General features: G+C 45.4%; 1 protein-coding gene across 1 annotated transcript; it reads right to left on the bottom strand.

Annotated features, from left to right (window-relative positions):
- Positions 1 to 6,890: 6,890 nt before the first annotated feature.
- Positions 6,891 to 18,091, bottom strand: OCEL1 (occludin/ELL domain containing 1). Its single transcript, XM_031947988.1, has 5 exons — positions 16,909 to 18,091; positions 11,078 to 11,304; positions 10,197 to 10,362; positions 8,391 to 8,441; positions 6,891 to 7,578 (listed from the first exon to the last, which is right to left on the bottom strand). Exons 1-5 carry the CDS (start codon positions 17,395 to 17,397, stop codon positions 7,456 to 7,458), a joined length of 1,056 nt encoding a protein of 351 aa, XP_031803848.1. The 5' UTR covers positions 17,398 to 18,091; the 3' UTR covers positions 6,891 to 7,455.
- Between the last annotated feature and the right edge of the window lie 1,190 nt (positions 18,092 to 19,281).

The following is a 19,281-nucleotide window of genomic DNA, read 5'->3' as shown; positions in this document are numbered from 1 at the left end:
TGTTCATTTTAAAAACTATTGTTGAGTTTCCAAATTCCCTTTCCTCCTCTGCCCCCCTCATTGATAAGGCAAACACTTTGAGATAGATTATATACGTTTAACCATGCAGAATATATTTTCATTATCAGCCATACTTTAGAAGAGAACACAGACCAAAAAGAAAAAAAAAAACACAAGAAAAATGAAGTCTGATTTTTAAAGTAGATACTTTGATCTGCATTCAGACTCCATCTGAATAAGGTCGATAGTGTTTTTCATTATGAGTTCTTCAGAATTGTCTTAGATCTTTGCATTGCCCAGAGTAACAATTCACAGTTGATCTTTATACAATGTTGCTACTATTGTGTACAATGTTCTCTTGGTTCTGCTCCCTTTACTTTGAATCAGTTCATGTCAAGTTTTCCCAGGTTTTTCTGGAACCATTCTTATTGTCACTTCTTACAGCACAATAATAATCCACACCATTTATGTATCAGTGTTTATTCAGCCTTTTCTCAATTAATGGGCATCCTCTCAGTTTCTAATTCTTCGCCACCTCAAAAAGAGCTGCTATAAATATTTTTTGCACATATGAAAATTTTCCCTTTTTCTTTGGTGTCATCTTGATATAGATGTAGTAGTGGTATAGATGGGACAAAGTAGTTTTATAGTCCTTTGTGCTATAAGGGACCACATTGCCCCCTCAAATCAGGGCTCTCTGAGAGCGAGAGTCATATTTTTCCCCAGATTCTGATCACAGAGAAAATATCTCAGACTGGGAGCTGCCACTCCGCCTCTGTCTGCCCCTCAAATTCCAGACCTTAGGAGGCTCCCTGAATGGAGGAACTAGATCACCCCTCTTAATTGGGACTCCCCAAGGTCAAGATCACATATACTGTGGCCTGGATGGTTACCCTTTTGGAGATATTTCATGCAAAGATGGTCTCTTACCCCAGTTGACAGAGGAGCCACCTCAAGTGAAAAAAGGAGAGGAAAGGCAAGATGTTAAGCCCCCACAGAGGGGTCAGCTTCTCTGGGCTAGGAAATTTGAAAAACATAGAATTTGCCTACAATGTGGCACATAGATAAAAAATACATTGTATCAGTTTGAATTATTAAAATTTCTCCCATCCCATCACTTCCCTTTTTTCTCCATTTGATAGGGGATCAGAGGAGTCAGACAACTCTCCAAAGATCACACAGCACTGATGGCATCCTCATTCACTCCCACCTACACCAAATGATCTCCAAGCTGTTGCACTCCTTCCTCAATCCTAGAATGACTTCCATCCTGGCCTTCCCCTTTTGACCCCTCCCTCAGGGCTCAATTATAATCCTGTTTTCTTTAGGGAGCTTTAAATTTTTTAAAAAAATAATTACTCCAAGGAACCTTCCCATGACTCCCATGACCCACATTGACCTCCTCCACTCACTTGATGTACAGCATTTGCCAGCTGAACATTTGGGTCTTTAAGTGTCTTGGGAACAGAGAAGATAATATGTCAAAGCTGGAAGATACTTTAGGAGTCATTATGCCTAATTACTCAAGTAGACCTGTGATCTCATGCATCAATTTGGGTGTTTCCTCCAGTGATACAGACCACCACCTGTCCACCTCTGTCCACCTTATGGGACTCTTGTCTATGTGTTATCATGAGTTTGTCTCATGTTCCAATCAAGTTGCTGGCTTCCTGCCTATCATCTCTTTACGTGACCAGTCCATGTTCTTTTTTTTTTTTCCTATCATACATTTCCTTGAATGACAATCTTTACTTTCGTTTTTCAAAGTTCCTCATTGATTAGATACTGTAGCCTGTTTTTTTTTGGCACTATGCTCTTTTCCATGGCTTTCTATGTAACTGATATCCATTTTCATTTCTTTGGACACCATGTTTCATGTCTCACAGCCATATACCTAAGCCACTAGAAAATTGGCATTAAAAAGACAAACCTTTGTTTCCTGGAGATGTTTGGGATCATTAAAAGAGCTTCACAATTTCCTGAAGGGAATCCAACTCATTAACCTGCTCTTGTTTAATTCTGGACCCAACTAATCTATCTGTGTGTATATATACATAAATATATGATTGTATGCATGTATATTTGACATGAACACACATGTATCTATATATATATATATATATATACCCATAGATACACATGCATATCCCATATTACACATGTATACCTATAACTATATATGGCTGTCTATTTATCCATATCTCTAGATGTATATTCTCTGTGTTATATACATATACACATATATAATATTATGTATACTGATATATAAGCTCCACAAATTGTCCATCCGACTACATGTCATCATCTTGGCAATAGACCCTTTTCATCCACTTGATTTTTCCTGTGTAGATGGCTAGGCCAATTTTTTTCAGTGATTATAAACTTTTTAAAAAATAGCTTTTTTTTTCAACATATATGCAAAAGATAGTTTTCAACATTCACCCTTGAGAAACTTTGTGTTCCAAATTTTTTCTCCCCCCCACCCCCTTCCCTAGATAGCAAATAGTCCAATAAAAACATGCAATTCTTCTATGCATATTTCTACAATTATCACTCTGCACAAGAAAAATCAGTTCAAAAAGGGAGAAAATGAGAAAGAAAACAAAATGCAAGCAAACAATAAAAAAGGTGAAAATACTATATTGTGATGCATATTTAGTCCCCACAGGACTCTCTCTGGGTGCAGATGTCTCTCTCCATCACAAATTTATTGGAACTGGTCTGAATCATCTCATTGTTGAAAAAAGCCATGCCCATCACAGTTGATCACCACCATAATGTGTTTTTTCCTGTGTACAATGTTCTCTTGATTCTATTCATTTCACTCAGCATCAGTTCATGTAAGCCTCTCCAGGCCTCTCTGAAATCATTTTGCTGATTATTTCTTACAGAACAATAATATTCCATCTCATTTGTGTACCATACTTATTCAGCCATTCCCCAAATGATGGGCATCCACTCAGTTTCCAGTTCTTGATTGCTACAAACATTTTTTGCACACGTGGGTCCTTTTCCCTTTCTTATGATCTCTTTGGAATACAGGCCCAGCAGAGATATTGCTGGATCAAAGGGTATATGAACCTCTTTCAGGAGGTTCCAAAATGTTGCAGGTCTTGATGTAGTCAGAAGGATATCATTTTCCAACTCCTCTTAATGCTAATAGTTTTCCTCTGTTTATTATTTCCTGTTTATACAGTATATAGCTTATTTATACATATATGCTTACTTGTTATCTCCTCCATTAGATTGTGAGTTCCTTGAGGGCAAAGACTACCTCTGCCCTTTTCTGTATCCTAAGTACTTAGCACATTGTTATTGTTCAGCCATTTGGTCATATCTGACTCCTCATGACCCTTTGGGATTTTCCCAGCAAAGATACTGGAGTGGTCTGTCATTTCCTTCTTTGTCTCATTTTACAGATGAGGAAACTAAGGCAAATAGGGTTAAATGACTTTCTTAGGGTCTCATAGCTAGGAAGTATCTGAGATCAGATTTGAATTCAGGGTTTCCTGACTCCAGGCTTGGCACTTTATCCACTATGTCATTTAACATAGTGCTTAGCACACACTAGGTGTTTAATAAATGTTTATTAATTTGCTTTAAATAGGATCCTCAGAAAGACTTTATCTTTTAAAAAATTTATTTTCCCCAGTTACATATAAAAACAAGATTTTTGGAGTTATACATGTACATTCTTTTTTTTTTTTTTTTTTTAAACATGTTTCTTTATGTGGAAGAGCCCTTCAGTTGAATCCTGCACTCTTCCATCACAATGACAAAAACCTTTAGCAAAGACTTCTCCTGCTTTATGCCTCATCTGATGTTTATGATTAGAGGAGCACTGAACAAGGTAATCTCTGTTATATCTTTCAAGGAATATGTAATAATTTTGATATCTAGAAGGGAAGCATCTTGCTGAAAGAACACCTTTAAGGTGGCGTTTTGCTCCATCAAATTAAATCCTATAAAAATATAATTGATAGACATTAAATACAATGGGTATCCTATGGTTTTGTACTTATTCTGGTCAGTTGTGTGATGGTAAAGATATAGCTCTCTGTGGAATATTGATTGCAAAAGCCTCACATCCTGGTTGAGGACGCCCTTGATACATGTAGAGATGATTCTCATAATTTTTTTTTAGATGGAAAATAGGTCAGTAGTTCTTTCAGTGCCTTTTTGGGATTAATAAGCTTTTGAAACTTTATTCATATCTTTGCTATCTTCCCCTCCTTTAGACATCTTATGAATTGATTCCCCAAGCACTCACAGTTTTATAATTTCCAGAATGGATCTTCTCTATTTATATTTGTTTTAGCCCATTTTTTTTTTTGCTTTTGTTCTATTTAATGCCATTTCTACCTTCTCTATGAACACATCCATCTCCATGATGTTTGAGTCCAAGTTTGGTGGAACTATTATCCTTGACAATGAAAGTAGTTGTTATAAAACTCTTTGCAGATCTTTTTCCATTTTTCTTCTGTTTGTGGTCTTCTATCTATTTTTCATCAAATGCTCTTGGGAAAATTGTACTTAATTTGCTCTCTCATAAGTCTTTTTGGGTTTTACATTCCACTGGTGTGCCAGATCTCAGAAAGACCTGAGTTCAAATTCAGCTTTAGATATTTATTAACTGTGTGATCTCGGGCAAGTCACTTATCCCCATTTGCTTCAGTTTCCTCGTCTGTAAAATGAGCTACAGAGAGAAATGACGAACCATGTTAGTGTTTTTGTCAAGAAAACTCCAAAAAAAGTCATGAAGAATTGGACGCTATTGAAAACAACTAAACGCTGAATCACAACAAACCTTTCTGCTTTATGAGGTACTATTGCTTCTAGTCATCCATCTCTGTTCTTCCAAAGATTTTACAAATGAGCTTATTGTCTAAATACATTGTAGAGTTTGGTTGTCATCTCTTTTCAATAAATGTAGGTTTGCTGATCAAGCTACTTTTTAGGCTCTTTTGGTATCCTTGTTATAGAAATTGATTTATTTTAGTATAATTTCTTGTATAAAATGTTTGAACAGATCAGGATTGAGTTGTTTCCATTGTTTACAATCTCTTCTCCTTATTATTCTTTTAAATTTTAATCTTTAATAAATCAGATTACTAGCTAATTTAGGAATGATTCCCATTCCAACAAGTTTATTTCTTCTCTGTTAAAATAATGCTCATTTCATTTTTTTTTTTGGCATGATATTCATTGTGGTATTAACCAGAATCTACCAGCTCTTTTCTAAAAAAAGAATATAGAGGGACAGCTAATTGGTGTAGTGGATAGAGCATCAGCCCTGAAGTCAGGAGGCCCTGAGTTCAAATCTGACCTCAGACACAACACTTCCTGACTGTGTGACCCTGGGCAAGTCACTCAGCCCCAGTTGCCTCAGATGTGAAGATTTGAGGTGTTTGTGAAGTCTCCATATCCTTGGAGTTCTTATTCTTTACCTGTGCTTTTCAATCTATTTCTCACCATCCTCACCTGTTCCTACTTTTGTTTTCAAGTCATTGAACACCAAATCATATGCTGATTTAATTTAGACTGTCTTAATTAATTTTTTTGTAGAGTTTCTCTTCCTCTTATCCTATGCAACCGGTGCTGGCACATAAACTGTCATGATTTTAATGGCAATCTTTTTTGCACACACTTATTATCATAGGCACTGAAATAGGAGACGGCCACCTGTTCCCATGAAATGATGTCTCTTGTTGTCTTTGAATATGTGATAAAACCCAATTCTGCCAGTTTCTTTCTTTGTCTCTCTAAGGAGCACTGGGGAGCTGGCTTTACATTTAGCTATATCTCTCATCTGGTGTTTCCTAGGCAGGCATTCTGAACTCGAGGTTTATAAAGTTGTTTGTGTGAATGTGTGTTTTTAATATTTTGACATTTGTACTTCAATACTTTATTTGCTTTAGAATCCCCCGTACATAATTTATGCATTCAGCGATATTGTTCAGAAGTTGGGATGGATGCTCGCAATCGTTATTACGGCAGGCTGAGTTTGGTGGATTGCTGGAGTTTAGTTGGAGTTCTGAGCGGCATTGGGTTGAAGTGATCAGGTGTTCATATTATATTTGGAAGCAATATGGCTTTTGTGGCAGTGATAAATATAGTAATGATAATGATGTTAATAATTATAATAATAATGGACATTTATTTTTGGAGAACTTTAAGACATTAAAAATTACTTTGCAAACATTAACTCATTTGAATCTCAAGTGGCCCAATGAGGTAGGTAACACATGTATAATTATGATTATCACCATTTTATGGATGAGGAACCTGAGGCCTCCTCACTATATTCTGGTCAAACAACTGGGAAAAGTCAGAGAAGCAATTTGGACCCAAGTCTTCCTGATTTCTAGTCCAGAACTGTATCCATTGTAACTTAATGCCTTCTTGGAATATGGAATGCAAAGAGCCAGATCTGGGCGACCCCTTAGAACATGGAACATAAGAGCTGAGACACTTAGAACAGGAAATATATGGGTTAAGAGGATCCTTAGAACAGAAAATATCAGGGGTAAGAGAACACTTAGAATAGAGAACGTTGGAGTTGAGAGACACTTTAAAACAGAATGACAGAGCAGGTAGGGCCCTTAGAACACAGAATGACAGAGCTGGGAGGAACCTTCAAATGCAGAATTTCAGGGTTGGGAGAGACCTTAGAACACAGAATATTGGAACTGGGAGAGACCTTAGAGTAAGAGAATGTCTGGATTAGGAAGTTCCATAGAACACAGAATTTTGGAGACTAGAGGGAAAATCCTTACAGGGGTCCTCAAACTGTGGGCCAGATGCAGTAGCTGAGGACGTTTATCCCCTTCACCCAGGGCTATGAGTTTCTTTATTTAAAGGCCCACAAAACAAAGTTTTTGTTTTTTACTATAATCTGGCCCTCCAATAGTCTGAGGGACAGTGAACTGGCCCCCTATTTAAAAAGTTTGAGGACCCCTGTGCTAGAATATAGAATTTTTGGGCTGGATTTGGGACTTCAGAGACCACATAGTTCATGTATCTCTCCTAATACTCCATTTTGAACAGAATGAATGAAATGAATGAGAGAAGAAAAAAGTGAAGGAGAAAAGCTTTGCCCAGGATTGGGCTAAATCAATGGCCCTCCAGGGCCTTGACTCCCAGTCTAACTGTCCCGTTGCTGCCTCTTCTCAGAAGCTTCTTCTCTCTAGGTATTTCTTCCCCAGCCCATGGGTGCACCACCAATGGATAGGCTACTTAGTGACATTTATACCCAAAATTCATTTTCCAAATACTGATATTCCCCTAAGGTGGGGGTGGAGGCTGAGATAGGTCTGTTCTCAGTGACAAATACTAGTGTCAGCCCTAGCTAAGGCAGCTCCCTTCTTCATGGGTGAAGAAGGACTATAGAGTCCCTTGCATCTCATCTGTCCCATCTACTGGAGCTGTCTCTGCCTGGGCATGGGCAATATCCGTTCAGAAATAAATGGAGCCATCCTGGGAATCTTTCTCATCATATTTCTGGATTTGTGCTTTGAGGTGCCTCAATTTTCTCTTCAAGTAGTCACAGCGGGCCTGCTTCTCCAGGAAAACTGGGTCCTGCCATAGGAGAGAGAGAAGAAAACCTTGTGGCCAACGGCTTAGCCTGGGAAAGTGCTTCTTTCAGTCTAGCTTTGAGCCTTATTACTGCCATAGCAATTCAATTTATTTCTATTTTTTAAAAAGGTCTATTTATGTCTGCCTTCTCCCCTCTTCTGCTTCCTTCTTCCAATTCACTAAACTCTTAACTTCCTGATCAAAACAGCTCCCCAACCTCGTTTCCTTCAGGGAGCCTGCCTAGATTGGCCCAAGAGGAGTCTGAACAGTCACCCGGCCTCTCCATAATTGGGGTTCTCTTTTATACAGAACCCCAGTATTTACAAAGTGAGGTCACAAAATAAAATGATCTAAAATCCTATGCTCTCATTGTTCAGGTCTTCAGGGGTTGGCCCCAGAACTGGAGGTGGGGAGGTTTTACTTCTGTCTCCAAACTTTTCCTCTCCATAGGCTGAGCCTTATCCTTCCTTCCCTTATTTGGGGTGTCCAGAGACTCCCGGGGACATCTGTTACCATAAGACTTAGTTTTTATATTTCCAGGGCAACAGGAAAGAGATCCTGCCTGAGGAAATATCATATTCTCTCTCAAGGGCCAAATCAGTTTCCTTGCCCTAAGACTGATTTAGTTTTACCATCTGTAAAATGGGAGAGTATGAAGTTCTATTTAATTTCTTTGGTCCTTGGATCTTAGGATGGCAAGGGGAGAGAGGAATGACTTCCAGTAGGGCCTTTGGGAAGGGATGTTGAGGGAGGGCTAGAAGCAGGAGTAGAGAGTTTTGTAGTGTTGGTAAAGGTTCTAGGAATCATTCACTCACCCTTTTCTTCCTCTCAAATTCTCTCCGGACCCAGGCAAGCCGGGCTTCTTGCTGGTGCAGGGGAAGAAGGGAGATGGAGAGCTGAGTCTGAGTTGAGTGGACACCCTCACCCACTTGTCTGCCTTTGACTTTCAAGTCATCAAATATTTTCTGCTCACAGCAGTACTTCTCCCTAACTGCCTCCCAGAGGCCAGATCGGATTGATGGGGCCTCCATGTCTCCGGGCCTTTCTCTGTGGACAAAGCAAGACTTCCTGGGCTGCTGGGGTGGCCTGGGTGGGGGCCTAACCCTCCCGCCAGCCAACAAGTACTTTTTATTAAGCACCTGCTGGCTTTGGGTTCTATGCTAAGCCCTGGAGAGTCACGGAGAGGGAAAAGACCTGCCCTCAAGGAACTCTTTTCCTACTGTGGGAGGCAATACACAAACAAGATATGTCCAGAGGAGATGGGAAAGGTCTCCCAAGAAAGCCGCCTTGGCAGGCCAAGGGAGCCTAGAATGGGGGGCGGGGGTGCTCATTCCAGACATGAGGCACAGCCAGGGCAAAGGCCCTGAGCCTGGAGATCAAGCCTGAGGTTGCTTGGGGGACAGTAGAGGAGAGAGGAGGGGAAGGGCCTGCTGTGACTGGGCAAGTACATGTGCTTCTGGCTCATGTCTGCACCAGGCTCCCTCCTCCCTTCCAGGGCGGGCTCAGAGGATGGCCCCCTGCCTAGCTCCCCATTCCCGCCCTTCCTCCCCGCTACATGAAAGCCTCTGCTGCCCAGCACACATTGGAAGTGCCAGGACCCCCACGGGGTGGGGGCTGGCCTCAAAGGCCCAGACCAAAGACTGGGCCCCCCAAGCTCTGCCATAGGCCCCTGAGTGCACAGGACCCCCTCTGAGGGGTTGGCTCCAAAGGCCCAGACCAGATACTGGGGCCCCCAAGGACTCAAGCTCTGCCATAGGCCCCTGAATGCTCAGGACCCTCTCTGAGGGGCTGGCCCCAAAGGCCCAGACCAAAGACTGGGGTCCCCAAGGACTCAAACTCTGCCATAGGCCCCCAAGTGCTCAGGACCCCCACAGAGGGGCTGTCCCCAAAGGCCCAGACCAAATACTGGGGTCCCCAAGGACTCAAGCTCTGCCACAGGCCCCCAAGTGCCCAGGACTCCCTCAGGCCTGAGCCCAAGTACTGGCCCCCCAGATTTCTCTCCCCACTCTCCTGAACTCTCCTCCTCCTCAGTTCTGGGCGATGTCTCCTCTGGGAAGGAAGTAGGATTTGTTTTGATCTCCCACCTGCTCCCCTGCCCTCTTCCCTCCCACTGCACAGGAAGGCCCAGCCCTGTCCAGTCCCCACAAGCTTCTCAGACAGGATTCCTGGTCAGGCCAGATCCCCACTTTGACCTCCCCCACCAAAGGGAAGGCCAAGTTCTTTAGCCCATCCCCCCTCCTCCCCCAAGCCGTACCCTTCCTCCCTGCCCACTGCTGCCCAAGCCCAGCCTACAGGTAGTCCCTGTCTGGACCAGACGGCCTTGTGAGTGTCCCCCTCTTTTCCCTTTAGGCTGGGTGCTCCCTGAGGTAAGAAGTATCCCTCTGCCCCAGATCAGGGGCTCTCGAGGGGAAGGGCTGGGCCTTCCCTCAAAAGGGTTTTCCACGGGAGGGGTCACATGCCTGTTTTTTGTCCTCTACCTTTAGAGTGAGTCATGGGGTGAATCCAAGGGGGCTCCTTGGAGGGGGCAGACTGGAGTTAGGAGGGGAACGGCGGGGCTCGGAGCCCAGGGTCTTTGGGAGCAAAGAGGGAGTTAGGGGGAGCTGGAAAGCGTGGGCACTGACCTTGGGCCCTGGCCGGGGCAAAGTAGCCAGCAGAGCCTCCAGCTCCTGGAACTTGGCCGTGGCCGTGGCCACCTCCTGGTGGAGCTTCAGGTACTCGGCGTGCTGGTCCTGAAACACAGCCTTGTAGCGGCCCCTCTCCACTGCGCTGGAGATTGCCGGGTATCTCCTGCCAGGGGAGGAACCCACCCACCGGGGGCTTAGTCCGGGCCAAAGCCTGTGCTGAGCCAGAACAGCTGGGCGATGACTTGTCCAAGGTCACAGAGTCGGCCGTGAGCCAGCTCGGGCTCAGTGAGACTCTGGCACCTTTACCCTGGGTTCCTTCCCCTTCATATACACACAGACACAGAGATAGAAAGATGCTGTCCCACAAGTAACTAAGTCCTCAGCCTCCGCCCTTGAGGAGGAGATGGAGTAGCTGGGGTTGAGGGCTGGAGGGGGAAGGCTCACCCATCCATCTTACAAAAGTGGAAGCTGTTCCCAGACAGAAAACTATGAACCCCAAAACAGGAACCAAGGGAAACATTTAAATACATAAAACAAATAGGGTACATGAGGAAGTACCCCTCAGCCCCACACCCAGTTGCCTTACAACCCTTTGCTTGGGGACTTCCCGATCCTTTGAATGTTTTCCCAAATAACTGTTCTCCAGGGACCCCTGAAATCCCCTTCACCCCCCATGTTCCTCCAATAACTCCAGCCCAAGGACTTTCCAATGCCTCCCCAAAAGTCTTAGGATCTCCCCCTGGAGATCTTTGTTGTCCCTTAATCCCTCCCAATGTTTCTACTTCCACCCCAGGGACTAGAAATCCTTCCCTCTCCTCTCTCGCACTGTTTCCCCCCCCATTCATGTTCTCCTGATGTCCTTCAAAAGGTAGACTCACAGAATGTAGTCAGGTACCAGCTGAGGCTGGGGAGTGTGCTCAGGGTGATGTGTCGGACCAGACCCTGTGGGGCCCTTGCCTGGCTGAGGACTTGGGCCCTTCCCTGGCTGAAGACTCGGGCCTCTGCCTGGCTGTGGAGCCAGGCCAGGAATCATTCCAGGGGTCTTGACAGGAAGCTCATCTTCAAACACAATCTTCCTGGGTCTCTGTTGGCACTGCCCCCGAGCCTAGGTATTATTGAGGCAGAAGGAGAAGGAGGGAGGGGTGGAGGGTCTTGGAGACCCAAGTGGGGCCAGTCCCAGACACCACAGCGGTGGGCCTCCCCAGGGACTCCAGAACCTTCACTGCCCTTTCCCCAACTCCAGATCTGGCATTAGTCACTGTTCTTGAATAAGTGGAACAGAGCTCTTTTGCACCTCAAAATAACAACAATGATAAATATTCATATATCACTTCATGGCCCCACATCTAATGTCTCCCTCAGCCTTTTTGTGGGTTGTCTTCCTGTTAGATAGTAAGCTTCTTGAGGGCACTGAATATCTGAACCCACAAATACCATCCTCACCTTTGCCAGGAACTTCATTCCCCCCTATCCTGGCACAGCCCACTCCCCCCATCCTAGGTATACATGCTGTGCCCACAAACATCATTCCCAGCTTTGTGCAGGGACTTCATCCTCTTTTGCCCTGGTACTTCCTATATACCTCACTCATCCCATCCTAGGCACACTACTGTGCCCACAAACGCCACCCTCAGCTTTGCCCAGAGACCTCATCCCTCCTTTCCCCAAGTGTCCATGTCTCCAGGGTACCCACGCTCCTCCCTTCTTGTGTCCACACCATTATCCCCCCAATCCCAGGTACACATGCTGTGCCCACAAACACCACCCTCAGCTTTGCCCAGAGACCCCATCCCTCCTTTCCCAAGTGCCCATGTCCCCTGGGTACCCACCCTCCTCCTTCCTGTGCCCACACCATTATCCTCAATGACCTCTACACTCCCACCTCTAACGCCTTGAGTCTCTAAGCCTAAGATCTCCCTCGGATTTCCCCTTTCCCCCACTCCCATCCCCTCCTACATCAAGAGACTGTTGCTGGATGTTTTTCTGTGCTCCATTCTTCTTTGCCCAAAGCCTTCATTGTCCGTGCACCCACAAACCCTGCAAACTCTGGCTTTTTCTGTGCCCACAGAATCCATTCTGTTGCTTGTCCTTAGATTCCATTTCCCTTTATGTCTATAGATCTCTCCCCTCTGTGCCCAACTTTTGTCCCACACCTTGTATTCCAACTCTATCCCAAAACCTCAGCCTTACCCTGTGCTCACTGATTCTGCCCATCTGCATGCCTACAGAAAACTACTCTTAATGCCCATAAGGTCCATCCCTTATGGTGTGCCCACAAACCTCGTCCTTCCTGCACCCATAGAGCATGTATCTCTCTGTGTCCACATGTCCAGTTTCCTCTTCTGCCCACACATTTGTCCTTCTAGGAACCCACAGTTTGTCTCCTACACATTCACAGTCTCCCTTGCCTGTTAGCTGTGTCTCTATGCCCCATGTGCTCCCATGACCCAGAAACCACCTCTCTTGTACCCACAGACCCCATCTCTCATATTCACATTCACTGCTCTCCACTGGGCCCATGAAACACATGCCCCCCTGCCCGGTGCCTACAGTTCCTGCCCCCTTTTCCTGTGCATGGACAAGTCTACCATGTCCACACAATTGTTGCTCCTTGTAATTGCCACAGACTCTGGATACATCTGTCTGACCTACTAGTGCATATATAACACATCTCTCCCATGCTCATACAACCTATCTCCTCCTATGCCAGGAGACCCTGTCCCCCCCTCCCATTTAGGGATTATATCCTCTCCCCATCCTCTTCAAATTCTTTTCTGAGGCTCAAGACCCTATTCATTCATTCAACAAGTCATTCATTCATTCACTCAACAGATATTTCTTCAATAGTTACTCTGTTCTCAACAACAATACTATATGATGATCAATTCTGATGGACCTGGCCATCCTCAGCAATGAGATGAACCAAATCAGTTCCAATAGAGCAGTAATGAATTGAACCAGCTACACCCAGCGAAAGAACTCTGGGAGATGACTGTGAGCCATTACACAGAATTCCCAATCCCTCTATTTTTGTCTGCCTGCATTTTTGATTTCCTTCACAGGCTATTTGTATAATTTTTCAAAGTCCGATTCTTTTTGTACAGCAAAATAACTATTTGGACATATATACTTATTTTGTATTTAATTTATACTTTAACATATTTAACATGTATTGGTCATCCTGCCATCTGGGGGAGGGAGTGGGGGGAAGGAGGGGAAAAATTGGAACAAAAGGTTTGTCAATTGTCAATGCTGTAAAATTACCCACGCATATAACTTGTAAATAAAAAGCTCTTAAAAAAAAAATTAGTTACTCTGTTCAAAGTCTGGTCTTTGTGCTAGTTTAGCTGTGACACTGTCCCTGCCCTCCTGACACGTACGTTCTCCTGGAGGAGAGATAGAGCATGCACACAGATAAATATGCTGCAAAGTACAGAGAATCAAATACAAAGTATGGAAGCAAAGGAGAGAGCCGAGTGTTCTAGGAGGATGTTTTCAATCCGTGGGATCCAGGGAAGGCTGCATGGGGAAGATGGCACCTAAGCTCAGCCCTGAAAGAAGAGAAGGGCTGCTCAGGGAGGCAGAGAAGGAGTAGTTTAATTCTAGACATGGCAGAGGGGGGGGGGGCATTCCATCTGTATGAGGTGGCAGAAGGATTTCGGGAAACAGTGAATGGTCCCATGTGTGACATATTACTTATGAAAGGACTAACGAGAAATAAATCTGGGCAGATAGTCTAAAAATAGTATGGAAGGTCTGGACTGTTGATATTTTTATCCTAGAAGTAATAGGGAGTCATTGAAGGTTTGAGGGGAAGGGAATGAAACAGTGAAACCTGTACCTGAAGAATATTATTTTGATATCTATGTGGAAGAAAGACAGTGGAAGGGAGAGACTGGTTTCAGGGAGATCAATTAAGAGATAATTACAATAGTCCAGGTGAGAGGTGATGGAGGATGGTGATTGTGGAATTGTAAATAAGGGAATGAATTCTCAAGGCTTTGTGGAGACAGAATTGAGAATGTATGACCCTAGGCAAGTCACTTGATCCTAATTGCTTTGTAAACAACAACATATGAGGAAATTGAGGTCCAGGGACTTGCCCAAGGTCACATGTAGCAAGGATCTGATTCTAGAACCAGTGCTCATTTCATTCCAACATGATGACATGGAAGGCTGGAGAAGGACTGGATTTGGGTGAAAAGATTTCTGTTGTTGTTTAGACATTTTTAAGTTGTGTCCAACTCTTTGTGACCCCATTTGGGATTTTCTTGACAAAGATACTGGAATTGTTTGCCATCTCCTTCTTCCGCTTGTTTTACAGATGAAGAAACTGAAGTAAACAGGGTAAAGTGACTTACCCACGATCACACAGCTACTAGGTGTCTGAGGCCAGATTAACATTAGGGAATCCGAGTCTTCCTGACCCCAGGCCTGGGTTCTTTTCCCCTAGCTGCCCTGAGGGAAAGGGCAGGGGTGGGTGGTAATAATGAGTTCAGTTTTGAACATGTTGAGTTGGAGAAGCTCGTGAGACATGTGGCAGGCAGATGGAGAGCAGGGTGGACATTGCCACTGGAGAAATAGCTCTCTATATAGAAATGATCACTGTACCCATCACAAAGGGAGACGGTGTAGAGAGAAAAGTGGGTCCAAAACATCCTTAATGCATAGGAGGTGGAGAATCATCCAGAAAGGTAGGAGAAGAACTAGGAAGAGGCAGTGCCATGAAAACCCAGTAGAGAGTGTCCAGGAGGGAAGGTATGATGGCCCCTAGAAATGCCATAAAGAAGCTAAAGAGGATGAGGATGGAGAGAAGGCTGTTGGGTTCATGGAAGATGGATGATTCTATTAATGGGAAAGGGATACTAGCTTGAGGGCACTTTAGACCAAGTGAAGGTTTTTGTTTTTTAATAACAGCTTTGTATTTTTTTATTATACTTTTTAATTAGGAAGCTTATGCATGGGTAATTTTTCAGCATTGCCCCTTGCAAAACTTTCTGTTCCAAATTTTCCCCTCCTTACCCCACCCCCTCCCCTAGATAGCAGGCAGCCCCATACATGTTAAATATGTTAAAATATATGTTAAATCCAATATATGTATACATGTTTATACAGTTATCTTGCTGTACAAGGAAAATCGGATCTAGCTAGAAAGAAAAAACCTGATAAAGAAAACATAAATGCATAGCTTTGTGTTTTTCAAAATACATGCAAAGTTAATTTTCAACATCCACCCTTGCAAAATCTTGTGTTCCAAAATTTTCTCTCTCTCTCCCTTCCCTAGACAGCAAGTAATCCAGTATAAATTAAACATGCAAATCTTCTAACCATATTTCCACATTTATCACGTTGCACCCCCCAAAAAAAATCACATCAAAAAGAAAAATAAATGAGAAAAAAATAAACAAGCAAAACTCAACAACAACCAAAAAGTGAAAATACTATGTTGTGATCTACATTCAGTCCCCGTGGTTTTCTTTCTGGATGTGGATGGCTCTCTTCATCACAAGTTTATTGGAACTGGCCTGAATCACCTCATTATTGCAAAGAGCCACATCCATCACCACATGAAGGTTTTAAAAGATGGAAGAGACTTGGGCATCTTTGTAGGCAATAGGGAAAAAACTAATCTAGGAAGGAGAGATTGAAGGTGAAAGGAGGAAGCTCTCTGAAGGAAAGAGATGTGAAGAAAGCAGACTGGTATCCTTCTGTCCCAGCCTTCCTGCATCCACATCTCCTGTGTCCCCATACAAGCCTTCCATGCCCAAAGATCCCATTCTCTCATAGGTTCACAGGTGCCATATTATTGTGCCTACAGAACCAGTCCCCCATATAATTTTTTTTTTTTTTTTTTTTTTTTTTTTGCTGAGGCAATTGGGGTTAAGTGACTTGCCCAGGGTCACACAACCAGGAAGTGTTAAGTGTCTGAGGTTAAATTTGAACTCGGGTCCTCCTGACTTCAGGGCTAGTGCTCTCTCCACTGAGCTACCTAACTGCCCCCCACCCCCATATAATTTTTCATTCCCGTGCCCAGATTCCCTCCATCTAAGGGCACATCTAACCATTCCTTTGCTGTCCACAGGTTCCCATCCTTCCCTGAGCCCATTCACCCCCCCATGCCTAAAGATTCTGTCCCCTTTTGTGCCATATACCATTTCTTTGCTCAGAGACCATCTCTTGCTGTGCCTACATAACCCGTTCCCCTGATTTCCAGATCCTATGCTCATACATACTCTCTACTAGTACCCACAAAGAAACACATCCTGTGCCCATAAACCTCGTTTCCTCAGTGCCCAGAAACCCCAACCCCTCTTTTGCCCAGAGTCTGTATTGCCCCACCTGACCAACCCCCAATCCCTATACCCAAACTTCATTTCTCCTTGGCCCTGAGAGCTCCCCCTTGCTTTCCCAGCCCCATTGCTCCATGCCCTCAGAGCCATTCTGTACCTCCCAAACCTTCAGTTCCTGCCTATGTCTACAACCTTCATGTCTGCTTTATTTATGCTTGATGACTCCTTCTGCCCCATAAGATGTCCTCTACGCCCCTGTAACTCACTCTCTCTTATGCCCATATCTATCTCACCCATGCCCACAGCCTCCCATCTCACCCCTGTGCCCACATTCTCTGGCTCTTCCTCTACCCTGAGATCTTGTCTTCCTCATTCTTTGTTCTTGTCTCTGGGGTCCTATCCCTCTCCAAGAGCCTTACCTCAGGATTCGTGGGTCTGGAAGGCAAGTGGTAGGTGACAGGTGGGCAGCTTGAGCTTTTGGGGGTCCCTCTCTTGCCTTGCAGGAGAAACTTCTTCCCAGTGTGGGAGACAAAGTGGTGGCTAGGAGGGACGGTCTGAGCTGGCCTTTGGAGACTCCTGGGGACTCTGGGTGAGTAGCCCCTTCCTCGCGGTCCTTGGCCTGAGCTCTGGATGCCCTGGCTTGATTGGGCAGGTGGGAGTGCCCTTAACTTCTCTGCCACAGAACATTTGACTCTGGGGATGCCCCTCCTGGCCCCTGGGGGCTTGCCTTCATCCCTCCGAGGGGCATGGGCAATGTGGGCCGGACCTGCCCCTTGAGAGACAGCACGGGGGGCACGGGAGCAGACCCCACGTGGGTGGGTCTGCCCCTCCCACCATTCCCCAGTCCGAGGCTCTGGAGGCCTGGCAGCAGCTTTGTGTATGTTTGTATATCTGACTCTTGTTTGCATGGCCCACTGCTGGCTTGGAAGCAGAGACTGTGGGCCCTGAGCTGGGCGTCTAGCTGCAACGAGCCCCTGTTCTTGTGGCAGAGGTGTCCCCCTCCAGTGCCAGGCCCGGGCTGGGAGCCTCTACACCACAGAGGGGACTCTGGGAGGAGGAAGAGCCGTCATTGCCCATGCTCTGCCCCCCCAGCACACACTGTCCTCCTTCCGCTGGGCAGGAAGTCCAAGAGTCCGCCTTCTCCCGGGCTTCCTCCTGATGGCTGCTTGGAAGAGGCCCGTCAGAGGCTTAGGCCTGGAGGCACCCCCTGCCTAGTGGCTTCCTTCCCCTCTCCCTCCCCCACCTCTCCAGCCCAGGGCAGGGGGAAGGAACTACCCTACACTGGTTCTATCCTGGATAGCCGAGAGCTAGGGAGGCACCTGGGGCTTCTGCTCCTCCTCTAGGCCCCAGAGGGCAAGGCAGGAGGGCGGCCCACGGGTACAGACTCTTGCCCCTTTCTCCACAGACTGGGGGCCGGGACCTGGGGCCGTTACCTGGTGGTCCCTGAGCCTAGCCGGGCTGCTCAGTCCTAGGGATCCCAGCCTGCTCTGCTTCTGTCCTGGACGAGAGCTGGGGCTGGGTTAGACATTAACCAGCCTGGGCAGGCTCATTACCCACCCCCACCCCCAGCCCAGCCTTCTGCAGCTGCAGAGGACCCGGGCAACCAGGGAAAGAGGGGCGGGCTGAGGGAGGGAGGCAGGGAGGGAGGGCTGGCAGGCAAGCGCTCCTGGGAGCCCAGCCTCAGCCAAAGTCTCAGGGGATCGCAGGGCAAGGCAGGAGTCACGACTCTCACACAAAGGGCAGGTCCTCTGGCCTGGGGCACAGCACCACGGCGACAGAAGGCACGGGACGCAGGACCCGCCAGGGCACAGGGACAAAGGGACGTGGGAGATGGGGATAATCGGACCTAGGGTGTGGGGATGCATAGGCACGAGGAAATGGGGGGCAGCCACATGGGGACGGGCCACAGAAACCCCGGGATACAGAGACACACGCACAGGGAGTTCACATGAACAGGGTAACACAAGGGCACAGAGACTTAAGGGACACAGGGACACAGGATTAGGCTACACATACAGAGCCAGCAGGAGGGGTTGAAATACAGAAGTTTTCCCATCCTGGAACTTAGGGATTACTTAATGATCATCCTTCCTTCTTTCCTTCTTTCTTCCTCCCCATCTTCCTTTGTTTCTTGTTTCTTTATTTTTCCTTCCTCCTTTCCTTCTTTCCTCCTTCCCTTCTTTCCTTCCTTCCACTCTCCCTCCTTTCTTTCTCTCTTCATTCCTCCCTCCCTCCTCCTTCCTTTCTTTCTTTCTTTCTTTCTTTTTTCTTCCTTCCTTCCTCTCCCTTCTTCCTTTCTCTCCCTCCTTCCCTTCCTTCCTCTTTTCTTTTCTTTCTCACTATTTCCTTGTTTATCTCCTTTTTCTGTCCTTTCTTTTTTCCTCCCTTCCTAACTTTTCTTTCTTTTTCTTTCTCTCCTTTTCTCTCTCCCTCTCATTTTTCTTTTTTTATTCATTCTTCTTTCCTTCCTTTTTCTTTTCCCCTCTTTCTTCTCTCTCTCTCTCTCTCTCTCTCTCTCTCTCTCTCTCTCTCTCTCTCTTTTTCTCTTCCTTCTTTTCTCTCTTTCCTTTTCTCCCTCCCTGTCTTTCATAGCTAAGTGACACAGAGGATTGAGTGCTATATTTAGACTTAGTATAAGACCTGAGTACAAAACCTGCCCCAGACACTTATTAGTTGTATGACACTGTGATCCTTAAGCTCTTTGTGGCTCAGTTTACCCATCTGCAAAATAGGGATAATAATAGTATTTATCTCATAGAGTTGTTATGAGAATCAAAGGAACTGTCCTATGT

This window comes from Sarcophilus harrisii, chromosome 1 (assembly GCF_902635505.1).
Source record: "Sarcophilus harrisii chromosome 1, mSarHar1.11, whole genome shotgun sequence".
Lineage (NCBI taxonomy): Eukaryota > Metazoa > Chordata > Mammalia > Dasyuromorphia > Dasyuridae > Sarcophilus > Sarcophilus harrisii.
The sequence above is the reverse complement of the archived record's forward strand: the minus strand, read 5'-3'. Positions and strand labels throughout refer to the sequence as shown.

What these genes read in the sequence shown, in the direction of transcription:
- OCEL1 (XM_031947988.1), bottom strand. Translation starts at nt 17,397, where the DNA reads ATGCAAACAAGAGTCAGATATACAAACATACACAAAGCTGCTGCCAGG. An exon ending in CTGGTACCTGACTACATTCT is followed by an intron (nt 10,363 to 11,077) that starts GTGAGTCTACCT and finishes CTCCCCTGGCAG; the next exon opens with GAGATACCCGGCAATCTCCA. An exon ending in TGCCCCGGCCAGGGCCCAAG is followed by an intron (nt 8,442 to 10,196) that starts GTCAGTGCCCAC and finishes CCCCTGCACCAG; the next exon opens with CAAGAAGCCCGGCTTGCCTG.